The following is a 20,043-nucleotide window of genomic DNA, read 5'->3' on the forward strand; positions in this document are numbered from 1 at the left end:
GCCTGTCCCAGAGAAGATCGATTTCAAGATCTGCACCCTTGTCTTCAAATCCCTCCACTCCTCTGCACCCCCCTACCTCCCTGACCTCCTCTCTCCTCACAACAGTGCCCATTGCCTTCGCTTCACCGGGTCTGTCCCCTGAATCCTCCGCTCCACCCTTGGCAGCCGAGCCTGCAACCACTACGCCCCGAGGCTCTGGAACTCCCTTCCTCACTCCCTTCGCCTCGTCCCCTCTCTTCCTATTTTCAGGTCTCGGCTGAAGACCTTTCTTTTCAACCACGCCTTTGTAAAGCGCTCTGAGACGCCATCTGGCATGGAGGGCGCTATATAAATCCAAGTTGTTGTTGTACATTGGGGAATTAAACAGAACCAATTCCCTTGCTGTGGAAAGATTTTAGTCATTTTGGATGTAATATCTGTGACAGTTTGAACATTTGCATCGTTGGTTTCAGATCTTTTCCCCCTCTTTTCTGAACTGTGACACCAAACACAATAGTTATATGGATAGTTGTACTTCACTGATCTGACTTGGGCAGATGTGAGGCTCTGACACCTGCTCCTTTGCACCTGGTTTCTGGCCCTGTGATTGACAAGAAAGAACATGAGATGAAGAAAGGATGTCTGTAGTGCAACTGTGCAAGCACACTACCTTTCCTTGATCTTAGCTAAAAAAAAGAAAATCTTCAGAATAAGTACTCTGTGTATTTAAAATGTTTAATTGCTTGTAAAGTGTCTTTGGAACTTTCATACAGAAAAAATATATTATGTAGCAAGCTGAGTTTAACAGTGAAGCTGTGTGAAACAAGTGCATGGTAGTGCTGGGTAATAATAAGTCAATCTTTTGGTTAATCTTTGTCAAATAACTGAGCAAAGGTTTGTCGTTGGTCAACTGGGTGTCTGACACATAGAGAAATTCATCACTGTGCTTAACAGTATACAAACCAGATTGAAATTTCCACATACATATGCCATCTATGCATAGAAATTTCCCTGTGCCTTGAATGGAATGCACAATCCCTGGATGGGTGCACTGTGCTTACCTCATTTCGGAGAGTATTAGGCCCGGATTGGCAAGAGTGAAAACGAGGCACCCCAGAGTGGGCGTTAGGATGCTGCTGGATACTGCTAGGATACTACTTAACCAACTAAACTCAGGAACTAGCCTACTGAGACCAGTACAGAGGATGAACTAAATTCTGACATTCTTCCAGCACAGCCCCAAAGAGGCCGCCCCCAAGCATAAGCAACTGAACAAAGATAAAGAATTCTAGGCACTCGCGTTTTTTGAGACTTAGCAGCTGTCACTTCTGCTTCTGAGCATGCATTACATTATGCTGGGCTGTGCAAACTTTATTTTATTTTGGGACAGAGGCATTTCAACTAGAGATAGTTAGGAGTTAGGATCTCAGGCTGCCAGAGCTGTGGAGTTCATCCCAATCACATAGTGGGTCCATCGCAGGCAGTGATGTGAAAGTATGTGGCCAAACTACTTGGATAGAGATAGCTTGGCCCCTGTGATCAGAAGAAAATAGATACATCAAGATTATTGCTTCCAGCAATGTGAAAATCTCACCTCTAAAGGTGTATTGTCACCTCATTTAGCGCGCAGCTTTGTCACTGAGCTGAAGGTAAATGCAGCATTAATGTATTTTTTATGGAGGCACGTGCAGGGATGCAATGCAAAATTGCTTTTGGGGATGAATGTTTTATTAGCATGATTTATTGCACAGTTAGGACTGAGGTCTATTGTCCCAAATTACAATGATTATTTCTCTTGTGTGTATTACATTTTTAAGATGGACTGTATGTTTATTAAGACCCAGTGACATTATTAAGGGGAAAAATGTATTTGATGGAAAACCGGGTCACGAGCGTAACATGAGGAAATTAAGCTAGGTATTATTCAGGTTAATTTATGGGCTGGTGACTGGTCCAGATCATTCATTAAATTCTGGTTCATTGGGGAAAATGATAGGTTTAGTGGCAAGTCAGTGGAAGTTAAAAATGGAATTGGTACAATGTGGGCTGAATGGTGCTATTTATGTTTCCAGATCCTGACTCAGTAAGTTCAACAATATGTCCCATCTGATGTAGCTCACAATTATGCATTTGTGAGCTACATCAAATGCACGTATTACTTTACTTCCACTATCACTGCACATGGTTGCCCACAAAATACAGTCAGTCCACTTTACAGTATATCCTGTGAAGCGCTTTGAGACATTTTCACAATGTGATAAGACTATAAAATATCCAAGTATTATTAGTGTAACTCCTTGTGTCATCAAAACCTCTCAAGATGTTTCACAGGATTTACTGTAAAGTGCATTGACTGTATTTGTAGACGCAAGTACCTCTTTATTTAATTTTATTATAAATGGGAAAAGGAGATTGAATCACCCCTAATCTAACTTTGATTTATCATTATAAACAGTTGCATAAACCAATGTAGCTTCAACTTGGAACCAGTATCAATGAAGTTCTATTTGGTTCAATCTCGCATTGTTAACTGCCATGAATGTCTGTCCATCTAACAGCTGGTATCATGACCAAATCCCTGCTATGCACAAAACCCATGTATATATTATGCCATGTGCAAGATAAGCATATACATTATGCTGTGTGCAAGATAATAATTCTTGCATTTGATAAAGCGCCTTATCAAGTCATCGATTCCAATGTATACATTGCACTTTGCATAAATAGTTTTATTATACACCTTGTATTGACTTGGGTACCATAATTTGAATATTGGCCCAAATCGACTTTTTTTAGTTAATTTCCACATCATATCAGTCTTTCTGCAAAAATTGGCTGACGTGTACATTTCAGTTGGTGCCTGCAGGTTAGTTTGAAATGCACTGTAGAGTTAATTGGTGTAACCTCCCTTTCTTTCTACTAGTTTTACTTCACTGTGGGAAAAAAGTTGAATATTTCTCCCTTCTTTTTCAAGCCTTTTCCCCCCCTTCCCAAAGTTGGTATACCTGGAGGGCAACCAAGTGGCTTGTTCCTGGTCTGCCAGTGAATCCCTTTATGAGATTGGGAACTTCTTCACAGGCACCTTGGAGCACAAAGCTGCTTCCCATCATGTAGGTCAGGGGTCTCCAACCGGTCGATTGCTGTTAGGTGGCGTCTCGCCGTGCTCAATAAAAACAATATTTACTGCAGTTTAAACAGTAGAGTTTATATTTTCATTTGAGATGCATGAAGTACTTTGTTTTACATTGGACTCGATAACTTTGCAGTTCTATCACTCCTACCTCTTATCTTTTTGGTCACTTGCGAGAGTACCACCTAGCAGCAATCAACCAGTTGGAGACCACTGATGTAGGTACTGTACCCATTGGGTCTCCATTCTTTACATGGACGGAAGATATAATTTCAAATAAAATAGAGATTTCGAAAGAAACAGCCTGATGTTTTGGATTAGATTTTCAGCAGTTTATTTGGTAGAAACAAATGTCAGTGCTGTTAGGAGGTTATGATTGTAGATTTGGAGGATGTAATCTTGTTGAATGGCAATCCGACCAGTTTACGAATGGACATGCCCTGCAGAAGCTATGAGTAAATTGGAATCAATACCAATGTCAGTTTTAGGATGCACTTACTTGATTGATACTGCTGGCGCAATGGATAAATGCAATACATGGTGTGCTACTGAGCCATACAGATCAGTTAGCTCAGTCAATAGAGCACTAGACTTGGGTTCGGGTCTCAGACTTTCAGATTTGGTTGTTAAAATAATTCCATACTACATTTGAAGCTTATTTAGTGAAATGGCCAAAGCAGATTGCTTCTACAACTTTCAGAATGAATATTAATATTAACATGATGACAGCATCTGTAAGCTATTTAAAGTTGGTTTAAACTATTTTGGGAACTGGACACAGATTTGCTTGCACACCTTTAGATTTGTATAAACGACAAGCAGATTTGCCTTTCCTGTTTGCTCTTTATCGAGCAGGATGTAGAGGTTGTATAAGGGATATTGCTATGTGACAAATCAGCTGCTGTGTTCGTATACAAATACACGCAACAGTAATTACAGGAAAGCACTTTGAGACGCTTAGAATGTTAGGAGCACTATGTCATATGCAAGAATTATTATTTCTTTGGAAAAAAAATTTATGGCGACATTTCAGCGAGGAATAACCACCAATTTGTATTATATTTCATCTCATTTTAGAAAATAATACTATAAAAGGCATGTATCCTTGAAAAATACGGGAGATGGGAGAATTTGGAAAAGTTTTGGAAAATCGTATTCGAAGTTTGTTTTTAATCTTGAAATGGTACACAGTAGTTTTCTCATTTCTTTTGATAAACCTTTCCCCGTACTACATTGACATCTCTGGCCACGAGACTGGCAAAACCTGTTCTCTCTCCTGATGTTTTGCCAGAGATTGAGAGCTTGATTTGGGGGAAGGCAGTAATGTAGCTTTTATGTTGTATAATGCATCGAGCATTTATGGGAATCCTGATTGTGCACTGTTGGGAATGCCCTATTGATTTTGTGTTACGTAATTAATTTGATGCAGAAAATAAGATCAGACCAGCTCTATATTGCCTTGCTCAACTTTGTGATACATTTATAATATTAATATTATCCTTGCATTTGTTGTAGAGCCTTATCATGTCGATGAGGTGTCTCAAAGTGTTTCACAGAATATAATGTAAAGTGGATTGACTGTGTATTTTGCGGGCAAAACACGGCAGCCAATTGCACACAGCATTGTTCCACAAACAGTTATGGATTGAGTGACCAATTATATTTGAGGGAATTGTTTGGGGGAAGTGGATCATTACCCCCGGAAAGCGATCCGCCAATCGACTAAAAAATAGATTCCTACTTACTACTCAGTAAAGGGAGGCGTGTGGAGTAAGGAAATTTGCCTGTATAGATCAATTTAAAGAATGCAGTAAAATTTTTAGTACAATTCCCAAATGTTATACAATGCTTTTTTTCGATATACTATATGTATATATATATATACACACACCATTGGCGGGAGAGCCTTCAGCCACTCTGCCCCCAACCTCTGGAATTCCATCCCCCAATCACTCCGCCTCGCCCCCTCCTTAGCCTCCTTCAAGTCCCGTCTCAAGACCCTCCTTTTCGGCCATGCCATCGGCCACCCCCCTGACCCCAGCTCGGGTCTGAAATGTTGTGCACTGTCCAGCGCCTTGGGACGTCTTCCTAACACGAAAAGCGCTATACAAATGTAATCTTCTTGTTCTTGTTGCAATGTATGTCGCCAGAAATTGGCAGACCTGTATGGGCTGAAGTTAGATCCACATTAGCCTTCATCCTAAGCACCCTTGTTTCAATGGTTATACCCAGCACCAAATTTGCATCCAGGGCGATTAAACGTTTAAACAAGCACTAGACAAGTGCAATGGCTGATTGCCTGTAGCATTACAACACATGTAAATTGAATGGCTCATTTAGTCTCTCTCAAAAGTGAATACAAAAGGCAGCCTGAGTTCAGAGGCACTGTTGGAAGCTAAATGAGGCAGCACTAGCTTCTGGGAGCGGCTCCTAACCTTTCTGAAATGGCTCCTTATTGCCACCTTCAAAGATGACGAATAGATAAATGGCTGGGCGAGCCAGCAAGCTTTCTGACATTGGCGTTGGTTGAAACATCAGGCCACCCTGTAGGGCCAGCAGTGTGCTTTCGGCATAGCTGAGAATGGGGAAGGTCTTGAGGTCACAACCTTTTGTTTTGCTGTTGAAGACAAGTGTGTGTGTGTGTGTGTGTGAATACAGAGAGATGCTGCTGTCAGTGCCTGGTATTCTGTCCATTCAGTAAACAGGCAGTGTTCCAGGCACCAGCAGCCTCAGGCTGTTCGAGAACTGGTCAGTCCTATTGGAACTGGTTATCAAGTAGTTGGTAACTAAATCTGGCATAGAGGACATGCCCTAAGCATGATATAGATTGATGCCCCTATTTCACCAGTTTGCAGTGAAATACACTGCCCTTCCCTGAGAGCAAATTGGTGAATTGTTTTATAATTCACATTACTTGCACAGGTCTCTCTAATGCAGTTATTCAAATATCAGTACAAAATCTTGACAGTTTCTGAGTAAGTGATGATCCTTATCTCTCTCTCTCTCTCACACTCACATTTTTTCATCAGAATGTGTATGTTAGGATGGCGTGGCTTCCAATATTTATGCGACTAAATGAAAATCTTCAGGCTGCTCCTGTATTGTTTCCAGTGCCTTGAGACGTTCTCTCGACGTGAAAGGCGCTAGACAAATGTAATTTTGATGTTTTTAGCTGCTTATAACATTACTAGCACGACCACTTATGTGACTCTTTGTCATGCAAGAAGCACTTAGTTATGTGTCAGTCTGGCTCAGTCAATACTCTCTCCGCTAAGTCATGAAGTTGTGGATTCAAGCCCCATGTTGAGACTTAGTAAAGTCCTGTAGCTTACAATAACAAAAACAAAATCATGAATATAATGCCTTTCATGTTAAGAGGGCATCTCAAGGCACTGAGTGGTTAGAGCAGTCACCTCGCAAGCATGAGGACCTGGGTTCAATTTCCAGGCAGGGCGAAACGCTAGGCAAGTTTCCTTACTTCATACACCTGTTTGCCAAGCAGTAAGCAGGAACCCAGTTGTTAGTTGATTAGCGGATCGCTTTTCCAGGGATAATAATCGCTTTTTTTAAAAAAAGGACATTCAGGAGTCTCCTTGAGAAGGAGGAGGAGGAGAGCCCTTGAAGGTGTCAGCGTTTGATACACAACTTTGGCTGGCGATAGCTGTATTTATCTTACATTAATGTTCTGAATCTGCCCCCTATATTACAGGGTGAACATGCCAGAGGAAAAATAAAACTGACTTTGCCTGTCACAGCTTGAAAGTAGTAATATTATGTTTTGGTTGCACACATGAGCATCACAGGCCTGAAAGGCTGGTTGAGCTACTTAGTTAGCAGCCAGCAAAGGTTGCTCTCTTTGACGGCAGTGCTTGTATTTGACATCAGAACACGTCTTTGGAGACATTGGGGAGGGCCACCCTTTTAGTCAGCTCTTGGCTACCTCAGAGGCCACCAACTCATTTACTTTATGGAGGGGTGTGGGTTGGCACTGTAGTGCAGTGCTAGGGAAGAACTGCATGTTAAATTGTTGTCTGTTCAGGCTGATGTTAAGGATCCTAAGCACTATTTGAAAGTAAAGGGAGTTCCACCCAGTGTCTTGGCAAACAATCCCTGGATGAAATTGGTTGCTCACTTCATGGCTGTTTGTAGGACATTGCTGTGTGCAAATTGGCTGCCATATTTGGCTACATGTACACAGTCACTGTACTTTACAGTAATCATGTTGTGAATCACTTTAAGACGTCTCAATGGCGGAATAGGGTATTGCATGAAATGCAAGGAATATTATAGCACTTCAGGTTAGCAATGGATGTGCTATAAGGTAAATGCACAATTAATTTCACACTTGCTCTTCACTTATACATTCAACAACCACGTCAACTTGCATTTATATAGCATCCTGAATGCAGTGTAGTGTCTCGGAACGCTTGATCAGTTTCAATGTCAAGAAATGTGTTGCTGCTATTTTTAAACAAAACTGTTCCTATTATAGACATATTATTGCATTGGGTTAAGCTAACACTGTTTTAATACAGAGCAGTGTTCTTCATATTCCCATTCAATCTGATAAATTCCTCCAAAATATAACTGCTCTTCCTTGTAAGTGAATGTGTACCTTTATAATGCTCTCTCTCTCTCCCTCACAGGGATCAAGTGCTTGAGATGTTTGATCACGCTTATAAGAGTTACATGGTAAGTAAGACATTTTCATTTTAACTTGTCATTTTAACTGTTTCATTTCCCCAACACTGCATTTTAATAACTTTTTAGATTTTTTTTGCAAGTGGCAACATTTAAAAAGTTTGCTTGATATATCTAATAATTGTAATAAGTCACAGAGTAGTAATGCCATAGTAATTCACTGGAAGGTACTCATTGATGCTCTTCTATTAAGAGGGAACAAGCTAGGCGAGGGATGACCTTTCACTCTGGTAGAGGGATCGAAACCCAAGGAGATCAGAATACATTTTTTAACACAGAGAGGATTGTGAATATATTGAATCACTATCCCAAATGGCTGTAGCTGCAAAATCTGATGGAGGTGTTTAAAAGGAAAACAGATGAATACACGGACAATTATGGTTTTAAACATTGAGTGGAAAAGGCAAAGAAATGGGATTAAACAATCTGCCATAATCTAATAAAATAGCACAACAGACTCAATGACCTACTCCTCTGTTCTAAAGACAATGTAACATATTTATATATTTTAAAAAATGGCTTAGCACATTTTAAAATCTCTTTGATTTAATCACGCAAAGAATCAATGTATTGAAAATGTGAAATTATTTTTAAAACAAAGTGGAAAATCTAATTTGTATTCTAATAATAATCCTTGCATTTGCATTTGATACAGCGCTTTTCACGTCTTCTAGATGTCTCAAAGCGCTTCACAGAATATACTGTAAAGTGAATTGACTGTATATTTTGTGGGCGAAATGCGGCAGCTAATTGCGCACAGTGGTGTCCCACAAACAGTCGTGGATTGAAATGACCAATTTATTATTCCCTGCCAGGAATGTTAACGGCGGGGAGTGTTGCTGGGTTGTTGGTATTTCGTTAATAATAATAATCCTTGTAATCATCGTAGTTCTGACGGCTGTACACTTCGAGCAATGACTCACTGTTGATCTGTAAGTAGGTGTGATTCAGTCTCTCAGTGCTCTGTAGGCAACGCAGCTCAGTTCAATGAAGCATAAGCAGGTGGAACAAGGATGTTTGCTTTACACGTGGTCACTTTCATGCAAATCATCAAATCTAAGGGAATTAAACATCGATCCAGAACAAACTCATCAGCCTTAATGTATGCTGTTTGTGCAGTGATCCTGTACAAACAGCTTAGAATTAACTTTTTACGATGGCAACTGCGAAGGAAAGAATCTGGGTGATGTGCCCAGTTTATCACAAACAATAGTTTGACTAGGAAAATCCATTTAAAAAAGGCGGGTCACATTTACACACTAAGTGGAACTAACTGCATAGTTTAAAAAAAACTCAGACATATTATATGTCTGGGCAAGACCTTTGCAGCGGTCTGTTTATCATTCCTTTTTTATTTTGATTTTATTTTTGATTTTAAAAAGATGCAGAAAACCTAGTGTTGAATTGGGTTGGCATAACCAGGTCTGACCATCAACTGTGGCCACTGGTTTTCAAGGAAACCTAATTGTAATAACAATAATAATTCTTGCATTTGGTATTGCGCCTTATCGTGTCGTTGAGATGTCGCCAAGTGCTTCACAGAATATTCTGTAAAGTGTACTGTAGTTAGTGCTTTGCTAATGTTGTCATAAAGACCACAATGCTAACGGCCATTTTCAGCATTACTGGGAATAAAACGGAGTAGGCTAGCTGTAAGCTAGCAGCAAAGAAGTATTAGGAATGAGCTCAGGGAGCAAGAAGCAAACTTTGAGGAACTGAGGTGTAAAAGAGACATCGCAGATTTAAAAACACTGCAAATACCTTTCTTTTTCTGTTAGGGGTTTATTTTGTAGTTTGCATTCAGTATTTTTTGCAGTCTGTGGAGGAAATTGGTAGTTTGTTTTACAGTACTATTTTCTCGTATTGTTGTGGAGACACTAATGGATTGGTCCAAATTTATTATAATAATAATAATCCTTGCATTTGATATAGCGCTTTTCACGTCTTTTAGACGTCTCAAAGCGCTTCACAGAACATGCTGTAAAATGAATTGACCGTATATAAATTTGGCCCATGTCTGACTAATAATAGCATCTTAATAATTCTCAAGCAATGAATACAAGTGAACTGTATTGCCTAAGTGACTGCTGAAACTAAAACCTAATTGGTATTGCTTTTGTGTGTGTGTGTAAAAAAAATCTTCTCCACTGACAGCAAGGTTGTTATAGCACTGACAGCTTTAACAAGCACAATAATTTATCGCCTCAATAACGTCATAAATATGTTTCCTCCTCGTCCAACGTTAATTGGGTGTGCTGGTTGGACTGTGTGTCATCACTCTTGTCATCTACCATGGGAAACAAAGTAAATGCGATTTTTTTTCCAATAAGAAATATTTCAAATCTGGATAGATTTAAATAGCAGTGACATATGCTCAATAAAGTCTTGCTTTGGCTCCCACAACTTCCCCGATAGCTGGAAATGCTATGTACAGCAACTGCTATTGTAACCACTTCCACCTCAGTATAGAAGGGAGTGCGAGTGGCTCAGCTTTTTTTCCTACCAATGCCTTGGTTTACAGCACCACTTCCTGTTTTCTGTTGACTGGAGCGACAATTTTGCTGTTGTTGGCACCAATAAAAAAAACACCAACTTTGGCACTCACTAAGGTTTCTTCTCCTTTTCTTTTCTTTTCCCTTCTTTCTTAAAAGCAATGAGGCAAACTGGGACAAGGCAGCTTGCTCAATTGGCCATCATTTGTACCTGAGCTGAGTACATCAGTGCATCTTACCAGATGATTTGAGAGTAAGTGGCATCTCAGCCAAAGCAGATGCACACACACATGTAGCAGGGGTTACAAGATTGCGATCAGGAACTCTGACCCATTTAGCCACCCCAAGTGCAGCCCCAGCTGGGACCAGCAAACCAGGTTGGATCAGAATTTGAGCTAGAAAGTTCCTGGTTCATAAGCTGCAGCTCTGTCCACTACACCATCGGGGGCTGCTCTGTTTGTTTTTTATATGAAGAAGATGGCACTAGTGATAGACCTGCCAAGTACCTGCCATTTGATCTGAATCCCTACTGCATAACAAGCTCTAAACTGCAGTGATAGCCTTTGTTTCACTGCATGCCTCAAGGGAACAGCACTCACTCCCTGTGTAAATTGTAATGAGAGTGATGGTTGGCTTCAGTGGGCACTTTTCGCTGATTTGCAATGTGGCATTAATGCAGTTATATAATGGAAAAGGGAAGCCTGATCTCTTGTTATGCTTTGTGCAGGAACACGCTTACCCAGCTGATGAACTCATGCCTTTGACGTGTCGCGGGCGTGTGCGAGGACTGGAACCGAGTCGTGGGGATGTGGACGATGCGCTTGGCAAGTCAGTGTCTTTTTTTATATATATGTATTATATAACCACAGCAACTCTTTCCTTCATTTACATTACATTGAAAATCCAGAAACTAGCACAAGTGACACTAACTTTAAGACACTTAAGACACTTATTGCATATGCTTTTTTTTCTACCAAAAGCTCTCTAGTTTCTCACCCTCGTAGCCACCTCTTTGTATCCTTACCCAAAAGGGGTATGGAACCACTTATGGAACCACTGACGATTCTGTCGCTACCTGGCTTGAGGCATTGAGATCAAACTTTCACTAACCGATTGCCTGATTACAAAATCACAATAGAGGTTTGGATAAGAAGACCTTTCAGTCTATTTGATCTTATCTTTCCAAAATGCCCATCCTACTATTTTCCCATAACAGCATTAAGTTTTTTTTTAAAAAAGTCCTTTGCCCTGGCCTCTGCTACCCTTCCTGGATACCTTTTCCAGTCGCTAATTACGTGTCGGTACAAAAAATACTTCCTGGTGAAATTGCTCTTTGCAACCCTAAACCAGTGGCCTCTTGTTCCTTCTGTCTTGGTGCGTTCAAAAGTATTTTGGGTTTACTTTCCCTTTTTAAAATTGTATACACCTCTATAAGGTCCTCTATGAGTTATCTCTTTTCAAAACTGAAGCATATTAACAGTTAAACCTGGAGAACTTCCTAGTCTGTGTGATTCAATATTTTACTTGTCTTCAAAAAATATTTTAATGTATGAAAAACAGTACTTTCCTTAATTCATTGAGCACTGTTACCAGAGTACTTATATGTAGCTAAGTCCTATATACAGTAGTTGGAAAGCACAGTCACAGCTGTAGAATATTTAACCTGGCTTAAAAGTCGTAAGATGTTCCAGTTGATCAAATCAGGTACCTCAGTCCTAGTTATCGGGGAGATAATAGGAAGTTAAAATATGCAAAGTCAGTTAAACTGTACCCTCGAGGAAAATAAAACCGTTACTTGAAGTATTAGTGAAGAAACATCTGGCTTTCAATATAATTCTGATTGTTCAGAACCTTTTTGTTGGGTTTCTTCACCATGTTTAAGAGAACCAGATTGAGAGTTCCATATTTGTATGTCATCTACGCATGGAATTTCCCTGTGTCATTTCTTCAAATACTCGAAACAATAAGCACGTTTTGAACATTATCATTGCACAAGGTGTTATAATTTATATAGTTGAGGAACTTTTGAGCTTTATTTTCATGTTGAAAAGTCTGGTTCTGTTTTCAGTTACCTCTAACTTTATCTCTTTCTTTCAGATTTTCTTTGACTTTAGTTGATACCCTGGACACTCTTGTGGTAGGTTTGAATTGTTGAGCTTGACCTTCCAATACATTCAGGGACAAATAGATAACATGAGTAATTGAATCCTGTCTTTCTATGTTATAGCTGCTGAATCAAATGGAAGAATTTGAAGATGCTGTGAGAAGGGTTGTACAGGACGTTCATTTAGATAATGATATTGTAGTCTCAGTCTTTGAGACCAATATTAGGGTACTTGGGTGAGTAAAAAAATTGATAACAGATTGAACAGTTTGCAATATAGTTACTAGATTCCTTTTAGAAGCTGTAATATTGTATAGAAAAATGCAGTTTAAAATTGTATCTCTAGCTTTTAAAAGTTCTAGATTGTAAAGTTTCTAATAGTATTTGAGGTACAGGAAAAGTAATTATTTTTGCTCAATTCCTTCTTGAAAGCTACATGGATTCTGCCTCGCCACCACTGTTCCTGGCAGCACATTCCACATCCTAACATCTCTGTTTGCCTCCTAATCCCCTCCTTTGCTCTCTTGCTGATTGCCTTAATGCCTTTAGTCACTGACTCACTGACCAGTGTCCCTATTCACTGTATTAAAAAATACGCTCAAAATTTTAAAGACTTCTATCAGATCTCTCAACCATTGCTGTTCCAGTGAAAATAGTTCCAGTGTTGCTGTTATTGAAGGTCACATTTTGCTACTTTAATCTTTTAAATCTCTATAATTTCGAGTCGCTGAACCAGATCCAACACCTGACTGCTTTTGTAACAGTTTAGCCTCAGGACTGCCAGCTGCCCTACTCATCACTTTGGGCTAACTGGCTCCCACAAAGACCTCTGAGAAACAAAAGCCACTACTGCACTAAAGCTACTTGAATCAGAGTTGTAATATTAGCTGTGAACCATTAAAATAATACAAAACACTCTAAAATTATTTATATTTGACCTGTTATTTCTGTTTTCTCCTCTTGTGATTCTCCTTTTAATATACCTACCTTTGCCCCTTGCCTTTCTTACGGCTTCCACAGTGCATTTTGGAAGGTGGGATAAACTTTTTAAAAAAAATTATTTTTGAATCCTTGACTTCTTTTTGAATACTTGGTTCAGCCCTGGGCTATTTTATATTTTTGGCAGCCAGTTGAAAAACTGTTGGGACTGTGAGACCAAAATATGGGGACTGGACGTTAGCGCTTGGCCCACAGCACATGGGGAAAAGCTTGCGTCCTGAAGTAAATTTACATTAGAGGCTCTCTAAGGTTTAAATTGTTACCTACTGTTTTTTTCCAGCATCACTTGAACCCAGAGATGCATTATAACATTGAGCTGCACAAGCTAAGGGATGAATCTGTGAAACATATGTGGTCCGTGGAGCAGGTCTCATTTCGTTCTCAGCCAGTTATTTTTTAACATGGGAATTGCAAGATCAGAAATGACTGTTCAGGTCCATCTGACCTGCAGCCGGTGTTGTAAGAACAACCAAAATAATCTCATTTGGAGAGGAGAAATATCGGATCTGTTTTTGAGGAGCCTGGGAAAATGTCATTTAAGATTTACTGGAGTAATTTCAAGTCAGAAATTTAATCTCCAGCTTCAAATGACCATTATAAACAACTTGAGTTTCACTGTCAATCCTCGATGTTATCTGAGTTCTTTGATTAGATTACTGCTTTGTAATCATTCCCAGCTATCAGTTGCTCTTGCTATCTGATCTCTTTAACTGTGTTTAATGTCTTGTAAATGATGCTGCAGGAGTATATGAATAATACCACCAAAATCAGGTGAACCAAATGAACAGCTTAAGAAGAATTTGGCTCATTTGTAATAACGTTGGGAGATTACAGGGAGAAATTGAACACCAGAAAATATAACCTGGGAGAAATTGATCAAGCTCAGTAGGGTACAAAATAATCCTTGCATTTGATATAGGGCCTTATTGTGATTGGTAGGACGGGAAGAAATATTATCTGAAGAGATCATAAACCTTAATAATTTCCTAAGGAAGTGTGCAGGAGCCACATAGTGAAGAATTAGATGGATTTAAAGAGAGAGAGAGGTAGGAGATTGGTGAACCCAACAGGTGATTGGCAATCAGCAGAAATAATAATAATACTTACATTTGATATAGTGCTTTTTCAAATCTTCTAGACGTCTCAAAGCGCTTCACAGAATATACTGTAAAGTGAATTGACTGTATATTTGTGGGCAAAATGCGGCAGCCAATTGTGCACAGCAGTGTCCCACAAACAGTCGTGGATTGAAGTGATTTTTTTTGTTCTTTCTTGAGGGATTATTATCAGGCGTGTGGAATAAGAAAACTTTCCCAAGGTTTTGCCCCGCTGTTAATCAAAGCCAGGCCTCTCGCTTGCGAGGCGAGTGCTTTAACCACTGAGCTACACGACTCCAACTGGAAACTGGAAATAACACAGCTTGAATAGAAGGCGAAGAGTATATGTTTACTCTGATCTATTAGAATTGTAATTGTTAAGAATCAACTGGAGGTTGTCCCAGTGACTTGTGTATGGACTCTGTTATTGGGCTGTGGATACTGCACAGTTACATAGAGCTGTAAACCAAAATGAGAAAGAATGATAAAGGCTCACTGAGTGTGATTGTTTTTGTAATGTTTTAGGGGTTTGTTGGGAGGCCACGCAATGGCTATTATACTGAGAGATCAAGGTGAATGGATGCAGTGGTACAATGATGAGCTTCTGAACATGGCCAAGGAGCTGGGCTACAGATTACTGCCAGCGTTCAACACCACCAGTGGACTCCCCTACCCTAGAGTAAGTGATGCGATACCTTCCGTTTTTGCAAATCAAAAATAGTCAAGTATTCTCTTCTATTGAAGGCAATGTTGCTTTATGGTTTATTATGTTAAAAAAATGAAAATTCTAGGGGAAGTATTTTGTGTTGGGCAGAGGAAATAATACATAATCGTTAAAAAGATGTAATTAACTTTATAGCCTCATAGAGACCTGCCATTGTGTGAGTCTTTATTTGCACTTGCATGATTTTAGTTATAGGGATGGGTTGTAAGTTGCTGAGGACCTCTGTCCAGAGAAGTTCCAGGTGTTTGGTTTGAGAGTGAGGGAGAGTAGGACTGCCCAACATGTTATCCTGTTTCTTTGCACATTTTGATTGATGTAGAAAAAACTAATATAAATCCTGTTTCAAGCATATGATTGCAAAGGTAAATATATTGAAGACTACCTGCCAGGAAATTTATTGCCGTTGAGTGGTATAACGATCCTTACAGTTCATACATTTGATATAGTGCCTTTCGTGTCAGAAGGACATCTCAAAGGACTTCACAAGGGTTGTTGTAAACTACAGTGACTGTTTATTTCTTAGGTGAACGCAGACTGTACAAATCAAACATTTTAGCTCAAAAATGCTTCCTTAAAAAGTTATTTGGACACACATTGCTTAAGCAGCCCCATAATAGCTCTTCAATCTTCCCCGCCAGCTTTATTTTGAAGTAACTTCAGTTTTGAATATTGGAAGTACTGACGAGGATGAATTTTTGTCAGATGCAGTTCAGTCAGTTTAGAATTTCTTTATGTCCGTTGTACTTTTCACTAACGATCGTCACTCACTTGATTTAAAACAGATTAATCTGAAATATGGGTTGAGGCGACCTGAAGCCAGAACAGGCACAGAGACAGAGACCTGCACTGCCTGTGCAGGGACCCTGATCCTGGAGTTTGCGGCTCTGAGCAGATTTTCTGGAGAACCGGTTTTTGAGGTAGGTGCTCTGTATTTCACCCACACGACCAAGGAGATTTATATGTTCACAATGCAATGGGTGTGAAGCATGAAGTTTTGTCTGTACCTAATTTAGTGCGTAAAGCAATAGTATGCGATTATTCAGTTTTCATCCTCCCTTCACCACCAACTTGATAACTTTTTTTCAAAGCAATTTAACATTGGAAGTGTGTTAGTTTCGGAAAAGAACCCTTGCATTTGGTATAGTGCATTATTATGACTCAATGTATTGTTGCTTGATAAAATGAGTTATTTTGTGATTTGTGATCATCTTGGCTCAGTTGGTAGCACTCTCTCCTTTTGAATCAGAACGTTTTGGCTTGAAGCCCCAAGTTAGGACTTTGAGATCTTAGTCTAGATATGCCAGTGAGGTGCTGGGGGTGTGCTGCATTGACGGATGTGCCATCCTTCAGATGAGATTTATGCCAAGATTTATATTTATCTGCAAGTTCATGTGGATATTAAAGATCACACCGCACTATTTTAAAAGAGAAGTGAGTTTCTCCTGGTGTTCTGGTTAAAAATCCCAAATCCCCCAATGTGGGGATAGTAATGTGAAACATGAATTGAGGCGACCTGAAGCCAGAGCAGGCACATTGCTAGGTTCAAATTGGGACATTGCTAGGTGCAAATTGTCTGCTGTGTTTCTCTACAAATACACAAGGCACTAGATTTTAAAGTAAGTCCATGTCAAGGGCTTTGAGATGTGCAACAACATGATAAGACATTATGTCAAATGCAGCAAATCGTTGTGTTACACCTTCTCACAAATGGGAATAACCAGTTAATTTGCTTTTGGTCGATTTTATCTGAGAGAATGAATGTTGGTTAAGAGAGCAGAAATCTCTGCTTTTTCCAAATAGTACCATGGGGTATTTAATGTCCAGCTGAACCAGCTCAACAGGAAGACGCAACCATGGTTTATCATCTCCTTCAAAGGATGCTCCTCCAACAAAGCAGCCCTCCCTCAGCACTTCACTGGAGTGATTATCAGCTCAGCTGTTCTGTGGGTTCTCTGTGCTCAAACCCACAGCCTTCTGACTCAGGCAGTGGAACCATAAACTGAGCCAAGCTGACCTAATTTTCCAGATCACCAGAGCAACTTCATCGTTAGGATGCTTTTATTATTAAAAGTACAGAATGTTTCAGAGGCAAGTGTGCTACCAATAGAGCCAAACTGACTCATAGATAGTATGTTTTGGTCTTGGTCTGTTCTGGGCAATGAGCAGAAAAAGATCAACTTATTCTTTACAGTCTTCGTTTAATTAAGGACTAGAGATCAGAGGAACCAAAGACACTCAGCAACTCGTGCTTTGAAAATTCTTTACTTAATAAGAAATGTAAATTGTGTTAGTTCAATTATCACAAATACAACAGACAGGTCAATAGCATAGACAAATGTCCGTATCAAAATCAGTTGGTAAATTCACAAACAGCAGGCAAAAGTCTTGAATCAGACGAAAAGTTTCTTGCTTCAGACCAGAAACTTCTTACTTGGGTTTGTTGATTACGAAGTCAAAATTGAATCTTAAAATGATGGACAGCTGAGCTGTGAATGTTATTCAACAGTTGTTATACGTTATTAATTCTTTTCGATAATTGTTATTCTGCTCCTCCTGTTTCAATCGATTTCAGACGTTCTGGAATTTCTGCAGTTTCCTTCTTCCTGAATTTGCTGGAGTTAACGAAAGTTGATGAAACGATAGAATAGACTAACTCTGATGGATTTTAACCCTGAAGACAACACATTTGCTTTACCACTTCATATATTCACATGAAAGATGGCTTTTATGTGGACAGCACCTGATATGGATATACTATGTCCTAGGCTGAATAAAGTATAACTCAGCCATGCATCTTTTATAATCAATTTTCCACAGGCAGAATAAAAATATATAGGCTTTCCTTTCTCACGGGCTTGAAGCAAATATCTTAATAATAAACTTGAATTGTTATAGAAAACATTTTTAACACAAGCATGAATTTGTTATGGGAAGACATCTTCAGCTACCTCATCTTTAACACACTTAACTAAAACATGAATTTGTTATGGACAAACATCTTCAACAATCTTTCAGCTACAATAACATGTCACCTTGACACTTTTTTAGCTACATCATTTTTAACCATTAATCAAAATGGTGTCTAATTCATGATGAGCATTTCTAACCATTGATTACAATAATTCTTTCGACTACATGGGTTAACATATATCACAATTTCAGTTGTGAAGCGGGATCACAACAACAACTTACATACATTCCGAGGAATGATCCTGCCGTGATTCTGTGTTGCTGCACTAATGTCTATTGCAATAATAGAGCACGCAGATCTTGGTTTTAAGCCTTCTGCTTTGTCTTCCAAATGGGAGAGGAAATGTAATTTTAATTGATATTTAGCAGTTCTGCATGAAAAAACAGCCCTGTTCTGTCTCATCACTTTGATTTGATGTGTCTATATACATATGGATTGTACTACCATCTGGGGATCTAACTGGACTTGTCTGTTTTCTAAGGAAGCACAAATAATTACAGAAATCTGTTTTTGGGGGCATTTGGAGAGACAGTGTGTTACTATACTGTGCTAAACTGTGGTACAGTCTATTCTACTTGTTTATGGAATAAAATGGCTTCTTTGTTCGTAGCAACATGCTCGGAAAGCACTCGACTTTCTGTGGGAAAAGAGGCAGAGGAACAGCAATCTGGTGGGAACAACCATTAATATCCACACAGGAGACTGGGTCCGGAAGGGTAAGGTGGATTCCTCATTTTCTACTGCCCAGCAAACACTTGTTCAAAATCAGCCACAATGGGGCTCTGCAGTTATATCACTGCAGCAGACTTCATTTGAGATGTGGGATAAATGGCAAATTCTGCTCAATTGTATCTCCTAGATGCTTCTCCTTATACCTCCGAGTACTGTAATTTGTTCTTTTATGCTTTGAAGAAAATCTACATTACGACTTATGGCGTGCAGTTGAATGAATATTTTAAAGTAGGATTAAATTAATTCATGGAGGCCAATAATCCATAATGTATACATATCATAGTATTGGCATTTCCAGATGTTTGGTTTAATTGAATTGGTGTAAAAATCTTAAGGGAGATTGTGCCATTCAGGCAACTTGTTATGTTAGTTGCAGTAAACCCTTAGCTTACTGGACTCTGGGTATCCAGAATTTGAACCAACCTGAAGTGGGCCCAAAACCCACCTTTTTTTTAATTCCCCGGGGCCATTCTCCTTGCTTGCCAATGCTGCGCTGAGCAGCCTCACTGGCTAGTAAATGCCAGTGCTGGTATTTTAATTACACTGTAATTAACTGGAAATTTCAGCTTGACGGACTGGATCTCTCTCCGCTCCCCATTAGTCCGGCTAGCCAGGGCTTTAGTGTATTTGGCAAAGAAACAGTTAGTGGGTACGAGACACTTGAGTAATGCAGGCCTTTTATTGTGATGTGTTGATTTACATTTTTACTTTGAGACTGGGCAGTAAGCCTTTCACAGTCCTGTATGTTCCTACTGTTGTAGGCTCTTTTCCACACTGTCTGACTCCAGTAACTTTGTGAGACACGTTCTCTGCTCACAATAGGGCCTACCGTTGACTGCCCCACTGTGCGATGATCTACATGCAGACTTAAGTACGTCAAGCTTCCATGCCTCTAACATTAAAATCGGCTTTAGTATTTATTGTGCGATTCCTTTTATTTGTAGATAGCGGAGTTGGAGCTGGAATAGACTCTTATTATGAATACCTCTTCAAAGCATATATTCTGCTGGGGGATGATGGCTTTTTACAAAGGTTCAACACTGTAAGTTTCAATATTTTGCCTTTCCTTTTGTTTGTGTGTTTGAGAGTAAGGTTACCAAACAGTCTGAAACTT

The 20,043-nt window shown here is 39.5% G+C and overlaps 1 protein-coding gene across 1 annotated transcript in view; it reads left to right on the forward strand.

The window, feature by feature from the left end:
• The window catches only part of edem3 (ER degradation enhancer, mannosidase alpha-like 3), a 37,128-nt gene that overhangs the window by 1,875 nt on the left and 15,210 nt on the right, over positions 1 to 20,043 (forward strand). Inside the window, exons 2-9 of the mRNA XM_007895594.2 lie at positions 7,756 to 7,801; positions 11,030 to 11,130; positions 12,400 to 12,439; positions 12,530 to 12,642; positions 15,028 to 15,181; positions 16,009 to 16,143; positions 18,808 to 18,913; positions 19,874 to 19,971. Coding sequence (XP_007893785.1) covers positions 7,756 to 7,801; positions 11,030 to 11,130; positions 12,400 to 12,439; positions 12,530 to 12,642; positions 15,028 to 15,181; positions 16,009 to 16,143; positions 18,808 to 18,913; positions 19,874 to 19,971 — 793 coding nt within the window. The remainder of the gene's footprint in view (positions 1 to 7,755; positions 7,802 to 11,029; positions 11,131 to 12,399; positions 12,440 to 12,529; positions 12,643 to 15,027; positions 15,182 to 16,008; positions 16,144 to 18,807; positions 18,914 to 19,873; positions 19,972 to 20,043) is intronic.

The sequence above is a fragment of the Callorhinchus milii genome, unplaced genomic scaffold, assembly GCF_018977255.1.
Source record: "Callorhinchus milii isolate IMCB2004 unplaced genomic scaffold, IMCB_Cmil_1.0 Scaffold5, whole genome shotgun sequence".
NCBI lineage: Eukaryota > Metazoa > Chordata > Chondrichthyes > Chimaeriformes > Callorhinchidae > Callorhinchus > Callorhinchus milii.